Below are 9,040 nucleotides of genomic sequence, written 5' to 3'. Positions count from 1 at the left end.
GTTATATTAATGTTTAGTCCCGCTCCTGAGTAATTGTGAATGACAACTATGTTAGTCCCTCCTTTTCCGCTACGTAGCCAAGATGTTTGAGCTTGTTAATTTTTTTCATTTGAACTTCATTTTAAAAACAATGTAGTACGATGTAGCTTATAAAAAAAACAATATATATCAAGAGCGATGATTCAGAATGGTAAGTGGCTGTGTCATTCTCATTTTAATGCTGTAAAGTTTTATTAAAACATCATGCTTGCACAACACCACATATACACTTATCCCACAGTCCACTTCTTACAACAACAACACAAACATGGATGTGCTCACGTTTATTTTTATTCCTAGTCATTTTAAGGTACTCATTTCACTTCATGACTATCAGACACACACACACAACACATACAACACGCTGTATAGTTTATTGGATCATTGCTATCTTTCTGTTGTGCTTGTGATGCAATGAGTGCTACAAGCAGACATCTTCAATCGTCTCCTCCATTTTCTATTCAGTCGCAGTAAAGATGGAGACGAGCAAAGGGCAGTTTCAGTCTGTGGCCGCTTGGTGTCGCCAGAGTTGCTCTCACAGTAAATACAGTAAAGTACTGTACTGTCTGTCATTCCTGTGGACGATACCGCAGTACACCAGCAGAGGGTCCCATCGTGCTCGTTTGCATGTACAGTGGATGGGTCATGGTAGATGTCAATTTGTTCATAAATGTGCAGTGGTAGATATTTACTTAGCATGTGTTTTTTGGATTCAGATCATTTCCACGTTTGGACGTTGCAAAGTGTTTGCTGTGAGTGCCACCGTACCTTACCGTCAGGGCAAGCATAAAATCAAGCTAGCATCTTTGTGTTGCTCCACCTCAGCTGGGCTGACAAGCGTCTACACTTTAGTCGTCCAGGTGTGACCATACTTGTTGCTCGCTGGAGGAAAGTTGTTACCGCTTCATAAGGTTGTTAGCTTTCTGGTTGGCGGCATCGATGCGCGACATGTTGAGAATGGCCTGCGGAGACATGACATGGGCTTTATCATCATCTTGATACTTACAGTGGTGTGAAAAAGTTTTTTTTTTTGCATATTTGATGATCTGAAAAATGTAAGCGGGGAAAACTAATAATAAGAAGAAATGAGGAAGGAGACAAACAGTTTTTCACATAGTGACATTCATGTTCATACTTGAGAGTAATGTGTGTAAGGGTATGCCTCCATGTCACCTCACCTTCCCATGGATGCGTTCCATCTGGATATTCTGCGTCTCAATCTCACTACCCATGTCCAACGCCATGCTCTTCAGATTCCCCATGATGCTGCCCACGTGAGCCAGATTGTCTTCCATCTCGTCCTCGCGGGCATCGTTGGTCACCCTTAGACAAAAGGAGGGGGTGGGGGGGGGGGGCGTGGTCACTTGTGTTTGTGCAGCTGCCTTCGCGTGTCACGTGTCCTTGTGAGCAAACACGCCAGGGAGATCTCTTGCTACCTTCGAATGTGTCCGCCGCTCATGATCATTTGTTCCCTCTCGTCCACCACTCGAGATGAGGGCGGCTGATTGGACACCACGCCGTCTTGTCCGGAGGCTCCGCCCCAAACCGCCTTGTAGGCACCGCTTTCTTCGAAGGCCTTGAGTCTGATGGAGAAAAGATGAAGGCGTTGACTTTGTGAGAAACTTTAAGAATGGGAAAACATGAGGAGCACCGCTTGTGCACGTACTTGTCACAAGCACAGAGGCCGCAGCACTTTCCCAAGTCAGTCAAGTTCTTCTCAGCTTCCTTCATGTCCGAGTTGATTTGATCCAAACCCTCTTCGATGCGTTCTAACTGCTCTGAGAGGTCAACGATGGCCACCAGCAGCAGAGGACCAAGTAGGAACGGGGAAAAGAGAAGAAATGCAGAGAAACAACAAAACAAACTACACTTTCTGCCTCTCAACATCTGACCTCAAAAGCTAATTTCTGTGATGTGAGTGTGTCCACGTGATCCACCACACTCCCTTCCCATCAGCCAGACCACAGCACCGCAGGTCTGGAAGGTGGCGGTCGACTTGATGGCATCACTATGAGTGTGTGGGCCACCAAAACACATTGTGGGTGTCCAGATGTTCTACCTCCTTGTTCATCCAACATGACCAACGCTCGAATGCCGGCATCTTTGCTCTGGTAACACACACACACACACACATCAGCCGTAGCGCTCAGACGCAGAAAGAATCGAGGCAGTGTGCACGTGCATGTACACGTACCTCCTCCACCAGCTGCATCATCCTGCGTGTACTCTCCAGCGACTGCAAAACAACATTAACGTGAACGAGGTCTGCACAGCTTCCTAATTTACTTAAAGCTGATTCATCTGTTCCAGGGTCAAACTGTGGCCACCATACGAGCTTTATGGACAATGCTTGTGAACACTCTTTATTGTCGCAAGTGCAAAAAGAAGTGAAGGAGTGGGAAATAAAACTATGTTCTATGGTTATCATTACATTGTTAGTCTTTGCCATTGCTGGTATCCTTCCGTGTGTGCACGTGTGTTCATATCACACTTTTGGCTGCTGTTTGCTGTCATAAAGTCAACACATCATTATATTCTGGCTGTGTGCACGTGTGTGTGTAAATATCACGGTAGCTTCCCCACCGAGTGGCATGTGACTCAACCTGGAGTAACATTTAAACTGTGTGTGTATGTGTGCCCCCGCTGCTCTTCAGGAGAGCATGTCTCCATGGTAACCAGGTAAGCCAGGTGTCTTTAAAGAGACAATAACCTCAGGGCTTAGCCTCCTACTGTATGTGCACATGTGTTGTGTACTACAGTCAGTGTGTTTAACTTGTAATCATACATATGATGTCATACTTACTTCATCTGTCACCTGATTGGCTCGCCTCTGTAGCTCCTCCTGCTCGCTCAGGGCATGATGGTCAGACGCCATAATGGCAATGTGTGTGCGTTGAGTCCCAGGTGACCAGATTAGGCTGAAGCATCAGGTGCTTTTGTCACCTGTGGTGCACAGTGACGCCATGATCGTTTCTAATAACGCGCACACACAGTACACACAGTACACACAGTAACGATATGTTTTTACCACCATTTTAATGGTGTGTGCGTGCGCCACATAAAGAACAAGACACTGAAAGATGATGTAGATGATCTATTTATGCAAAATGGCCTCTACATGCTGTCAGCTGGTCTTTGCAAGGAGCTTTTCTGTGCTGTTGTGGAGCATCCAAAAGAGACAAAAGGAGCAGCATGCACAAAACACACATTTTCACACAACAACACGGTGTGGCTGAAGTTTAGTGTTTGATCCAAAGATGTCAAAGTAGTTTTACTTACTGCTAGGAAGGAGTAACAGAGTCTCTTCCTTGTCATCAGTGCATCTGGTGTCCTCCACATGAGGACCTCTCCTGCAGCTTCCTCTGACTCTCGCCTCCATACCCCGCCCCCTTTCCCTCCCATTCAGCTGACCACACCCTCTTACCTCTAAAAGTCAGTCAGTAGCCTACACTACACTATGTATACTACGTATACCAGTTTGCCAATTATTATTGTTTTTTGTCGAATTCCATGATGTTATTACTATGTCGGTAGGCAATGAGTGGAGTCGAATATTTAACATTTGCCTTTCACAGCTCCACCCCGCGGTATCACAGCTAGAAAGCTGACTGGTTCCTGCCGCTGGTGACTGTCTTGGGGCGGGGCGGACCTGTCAAAAGCACCTGCTGGTGCTCAGTGAGAATACAAAACAAATGGTTTCAGTTTGGAGACCCCAAATACCAAAAAACACCTTAACGACCCAAGAAAAAGTCGCTGGGGGGGGCCGCCACAATGTAGTGCGGCCCCCTGTATTTTACTGTCCATGCACACTGACCGGCACTGACTTCTCTCCTTTTTAGTGGTGAACTGCACCCACTCGAGTATTTGTCAGTGTTAAATAAATGAGATGACTTGGTTACCGTGGCAACACATACAAATTCAAGGTGGTCATTATTAGTTTTATTGTTGGATACAAAGTTATCAACTAAACTTCTATCAGGAAGGTGCTGTGGCGCCATCGCCTGGCAGCAGCAGGAAGTGAAAAGAGCAGCTTCTTCTTTGGTCACGTTACTATGACGACCGCCTGGTCGTCCGTATCGCACATGCACATGGAGGTGGGGGAGGGTCTTCAAGAGTACATGGTCAACTGCAGCCACTGCAAAAAGGGTCAGAGGTCACCAGACGCCATTCTTGTCTGACACTTTGATATGAGACATTTAAAAAAAGATGTTTTTACCTCCTTAACGTCCAGACTGATGGAGCCACTGTTGCTTTTGTCCAGAGTCTTAAAAGCTCCTGCGCGCACACACACTCGTTATTTTACACAGGATGACGTGTTTGTGCTGCTGCAGTGTGTGTTGTACGTACTGCACATGGCGTCCAGTCGCACCAGGCAGCCGATGAAGTTGTCAAAGTCCATGTCGCCGTGCTCATCGCTATAGCGACGGATGATCATCTTATACAACTGGTCGTTCAGAGGGAAACCTGCACACGAAAACACACACACCGCTTTTGAATGCATGATCTCTGCTCACACTGCAAGACGAGTCCAGCTCACACACACACCTGCATCCTTGAAGGCATGTGAGAGTTCTCTGGCACCGATGACGCCGGAGCCATCAGCGTCATGAGATATGTAGGTTTTCTGTAAATGACAACGTCAGCAACTTCTGCACTAGGCGCTAAATGTCCTCCACTTACCTTCCATTTCTTGATGTTACCCCACAGATATTTGAATTCATGGAAGCCCAGCTTGCCCGTGCTGTCGCTCTGAAGGCGGCAAGGTGAAGGGTCAACACGCTACTGAGCCAGCCACTCAAACATGCACTAAATTTCTCTTCATGATTTGGAAGGATACGTCCATGACGGCCACCATGCTCCTACATGACTCGATGCTGAAACCGTCTGTCTTCAGGTCTCCGTCTGACACAGAACATTAGCATATGCTTGTTATTTTAGGATTATTTGGCTTAATTAGGTTTGGTTAATTAGGCTGACATGTGCCTGTTATGCATGATTTTTGTGGTAATCATCAGGGAACCGACACATGCTTGTGTTTACAAGAAATTATTCTAAGCTAACAGGCTCTTGCTAATATATGTCAGTTAATTAAATCCCACCACACTAAGGGGTATATGCTAATGTTTGGTAGCCAAGTAAATAATGCTAAGCTAAACAGCACATGCTAATATTAGGTGGCCAAATAAATCACACTAAGCTAAAACACATATGCTAGTGTTTGTTAGCCATATAAGTCATATTAAACTAATTGGAATATGCTAATTTTTGCATAATTCATATTACTAACATGCATTAGCACATACCAGTTAGCTTTGTGTGATTTACTGGGCTACTTAGCTGAGCATGATTTATTTGGCTTCTAAACATTACCATGTGCCTGGCAGTTGTTAGCTTAGCATGATTTATTTTCCGAGTAAAACATTAGCTGGTTCATCGAATAACTCTAACCTGTTGATTTGTTTATCTACCAAACACTAGCATGTGCTTGTTAGCTGTTAGCTGAGCATGAAGTATTCAGCTACCAAACACTACGACGTGCTGTTAGCTGAGCATGAATTTTTTGGCTACCAAGCAGTAGCAAGTAGCTAGCACATGCTTGTGTGTACGTGTGTATTGCGTGGATGGAATTTATGGTGGAGGGTGTTTTAAAAAAGGTGTCAGAGAAGCAATGAAGGATTTCCTCTAGCAGAGAGGACTTCTCAGGCTGAGATGTTTGACTCACGTTTTGTGAGAATCTTGTTAAGGATGTTCATCAGCTCTTTGGGGCTCACCTCCATGTCCTAGTCCACAAACACACACATCTTAATTACATGCTGACAACAACATCTTTGTATGTTTACATTACAGTGATCCTTATGACGACACACCCTCTCTCACTCATACACAAACACACTCCCTGAGGGTGTGAGCGCCGCCCTGCCTGATAATGGCAGGAATGCAAGTGGGCGTGACCACACTGAAAGAATGCTCCGGTGCAACAATGAGACGCACACGCTGGATGAAGACTGGATGACAACCAGTCTGACATGCTGAGGGACACAACAGACCACAGGAGGGTGGAGTTTGGAATGGGGGAGCAACAAAGATGGACGCTTGACAGACGGACACAACAGAACCAACAAAACCAACATGACAAGCAACGAGCAGTGGGATAGGCTCCAGCCACTTATTATGGATGCTGTGACCTAGCATGAATTACCTCTCCGGCCAGCTGCTTGAAAACTTGGCGAAACTGTTTCTCTTCATCATTTTCGTGCGCCTCCTCAAAGGCCAGAGGTCGCCGGGGGGCAGGCTGATGCAAACACAAAAGAGTCTGAATTAGAAAGCTGGAAACACATAACAGGACAAATCTAGTGACTTTACATCCGTATCACCCTGGACTCATAGCCACAAATAGATTACAGTCCTGTGGGAAACACTGAACGTGTTTTGTTGATCTTGTGAAGACGTTAGCAGCAGCTTTAGTGAGCTCCCGTCAAGACTGACAATGAGTTGCAGTGTTGTGAGACCATTTAACACACACACACACACACACTTACAGGGTCTGATGGGATGAAGATATTGGGATCGATGTTGCTGCAGGAGGAGACAGCTGTTAGCACGGTAAAGCTAACAAACTGGTCTGACTGGGTCCTTCTTACCTGACAACATTCAGGATGCCTCCGATGAAATGCTTTGCGAAATTCATGTTCTGAAACACAACAAAGGGGGGGAAAATATTTCATCTCAATCATATTTTTTAGATGCAGTTAATTTTAATATATTATCTGTTTTTATGTCGACGTTTTATTTCCCAGTGCACCACTTCGTTAGGTACACCACCTCATAACAACCAACATAAACATCCTGGCTTTGCAAAGATAACAGTGTTGACTTTAGTTTTGAACATTGTGCCCACCTTTAGTAGCTGCATAGTATGAAAACAAGTATGACAAACAGCGCTCAGAATGATGTAGCCATTTCTTATTCACTGGTGACTGGAACTTTCCACAGGTGGAGACCGGAAGAGGCCAGGGTCAAGTTGTCCACAAACACAAAGAAACACTGTACAGACAGCTTTTTTTTTTTTTAATGAGTTACTTACTGACAGGACAGCTCTGTGCACCGCAGGACAGCACAGACAGACGTCAGGCAAGGTTCGAGGCGAAGAATCTACGGGAGAGGTGTAAAAAGTTCCTTTTCAATGTATCATCAACACCGCCCGGGACGCCTCGGGAGCAAGACAAGGTGGGGCCAGTCCCCAGGTCCTAACGCCCGCCAGGTTCACTGAACTGACACTTAAAACGACAATTGGCGTTATTTGTCAGGATCCGAAGCAAAAAATAGTACAGTATGTTGTTGGACGGATGATTGCACAATTTCTCTCCTACTTCTGTATAAGTGACAAGAATAAAGGCAACCTCATTGTATGAAAGATCTGGTCCTTTCCTCAAATCAACACTCCTTTCCACTTTCCAAGTTCAACAAAACTAATTCACTTGCTCAGGCAGCAAGTTTCACTGACTTCAGTTCTACTTTCTCTGCTTTCTGCACCAAATCTACACCATAGCTCCGTTCTTCAGGACTTTGTCACCTGCTGTGGCAACGTTTGCCTGCAACTCAACCCAACCAAGACCAAAGAGGTGATTGTGACATACAGCAGCAAGCAGAGACAACTTGCAGAGGCCATCACTACCACCATTGGGGGGGAACCGGTGGAGGTGGTTGAGGAGTATAGGTACCTAGGCACTATATTTGACGGCCTTCTGTGGTTTTCATCCAACACAGAGGAGATCCTCAAGAAGTGCCATCAGAGGCAGTACATGTTGAGGAAGCTGAGTTCCTTTCCTTCTATTATGCTTTTATTGAGAACATTTGGACCTTTTTATTCATTTCATGGTTTTATTCACTGCATCTACAGGACCGGACTCGTTTAATCAGTATTTCAAAAGTTTGTTCCAAAATCATTAGCCATCCTGTGAGAGCTCTTTCTATACACTGCGATCAACAAATAACCCGGACTGCATACAGGATTCTACAGGACCCTTCCCACGCGCTACACCCCGTGTTTGAGTGGCTTCCATCGGGTCGGAGACTAAGATGCCCACGATGTAGAACACAAAGGAGGAGGGCTACCTTTGTCTCTATAGCAGTCCGGCTTCAGAACTTGGACCCCTCCCTATCCAGATTTTTGCACCTCCTTTTAGGTTGTTATACTTTTTAAAATTATTGAATTACTATTTATTCTCTTAGGTACATGTGTGTTCAGTAGTGTCTGTTCTTTACTTGTCCTTGTCTGCTTTCTACATTTTTATTCCATATGCTGCTCTCTGTGTCCTTTAAATTGCCCCTCATGGATAAATAAAGTGTTTTTGAACTTGAACTTAAATGCTCGACAGGGTTGGGTTTCACTGACTCCCGGGTTGACGAAGATTCAAGTTTCACCGATTCACAATCATTCAACAAAGGCTTGAGCAACTCTGACTCAGAAGTTGAAAGAGACTGGAGTTCCATTGACTGACGGGTGCTCGGCAAAGAGTCAAGTTTAACTACCTTCCAGATACTGCATGAACACACGAATCCACACGTGCAGCTTGTTGCGCGTGAGTTTCTGGGAGTGACCGGAGTGAATCGAGTACACGATTCACTTCAACAGCAAAATGAATCAAGTTTCCGATCACAAGCTCATGGGGAACGGCTGATTGATGCAAATATTGCTGGTAATGATACAAAGGGTAAGGTATCAGTGTCAGATTTATAGCAATGTGAAAAAAGCGATATTTTAATACATCATGGGTGTCAAAGTTCTTGGACACAGGGTGGACGTGCCAAAGGATTTGGACAACATGCAGCAAAAAGTAGTTTCTGCTTGTCAGTTATTTTTGCATTATTGACTAGTTTGCTTAAGCAATAATTGTATTATTTTGTCGGTATAGTTAAATTGTCTTACACTGTTGTATCTATACATTGTTGAATTTTCCACAAATATGTTTGTTGTGATACAAATGGGACTTACTGTATC

The 9,040-nt window shown here is 44.8% G+C and overlaps 2 protein-coding genes across 3 annotated transcripts; both read right to left on the bottom strand.

Moving 5' to 3' along the window:
• Positions 1-312: 312 nt before the first annotated feature.
• On the bottom strand, positions 313-3,369 carry zgc:101731 (SNARE_SNAP25N and SNARE_SNAP23C domain-containing protein). Its single transcript, XM_058079651.1, has 8 exons — positions 3,319-3,369; positions 2,843-2,982; positions 2,234-2,275; positions 2,099-2,147; positions 1,706-1,817; positions 1,476-1,622; positions 1,218-1,362; positions 313-1,001 (listed from the first exon to the last, which is right to left on the bottom strand). The coding sequence occupies exons 2-8, from the start codon at positions 2,912-2,914 to the stop codon at positions 936-938; spliced, it is 633 nt and encodes a 210-aa protein (XP_057935634.1). The 5' UTR covers positions 2,915-2,982; positions 3,319-3,369; the 3' UTR covers positions 313-935.
• A 594-nt stretch (positions 3,370-3,963) lies between these two features.
• capns1b (calpain, small subunit 1 b) lies at positions 3,964-7,290 on the bottom strand. 2 transcript variants are annotated; one of them, XM_058079650.1, is made up of 11 exons: positions 7,124-7,290; positions 6,681-6,730; positions 6,579-6,615; positions 6,239-6,331; positions 5,762-5,819; positions 4,877-4,941; positions 4,720-4,788; positions 4,585-4,663; positions 4,387-4,503; positions 4,256-4,314; positions 3,964-4,174 (listed from the first exon to the last, which is right to left on the bottom strand). In XM_058079650.1, exons 2-11 carry the CDS (start codon positions 6,725-6,727, stop codon positions 4,148-4,150), a joined length of 651 nt encoding a protein of 216 aa, XP_057935633.1. In that variant the 5' UTR covers positions 6,728-6,730; positions 7,124-7,290; the 3' UTR covers positions 3,964-4,147. The 2 variants fall into 2 exon arrangements, with proteins under 2 accessions (XP_057935633.1, XP_057935632.1); XM_058079649.1 differs by lacking the exon at positions 7,124-7,290 and adding an exon at positions 6,938-7,041.
• Positions 7,291-9,040: the final 1,750 nt, after the last annotated feature.

This window comes from Doryrhamphus excisus, chromosome 8 (genome assembly GCF_030265055.1).
Source record: "Doryrhamphus excisus isolate RoL2022-K1 chromosome 8, RoL_Dexc_1.0, whole genome shotgun sequence".
NCBI classification, from domain to species: Eukaryota; Metazoa; Chordata; class Actinopteri; order Syngnathiformes; family Syngnathidae; genus Doryrhamphus; species Doryrhamphus excisus.
This window is presented reverse-complemented; position numbering and strand designations above follow the sequence as displayed.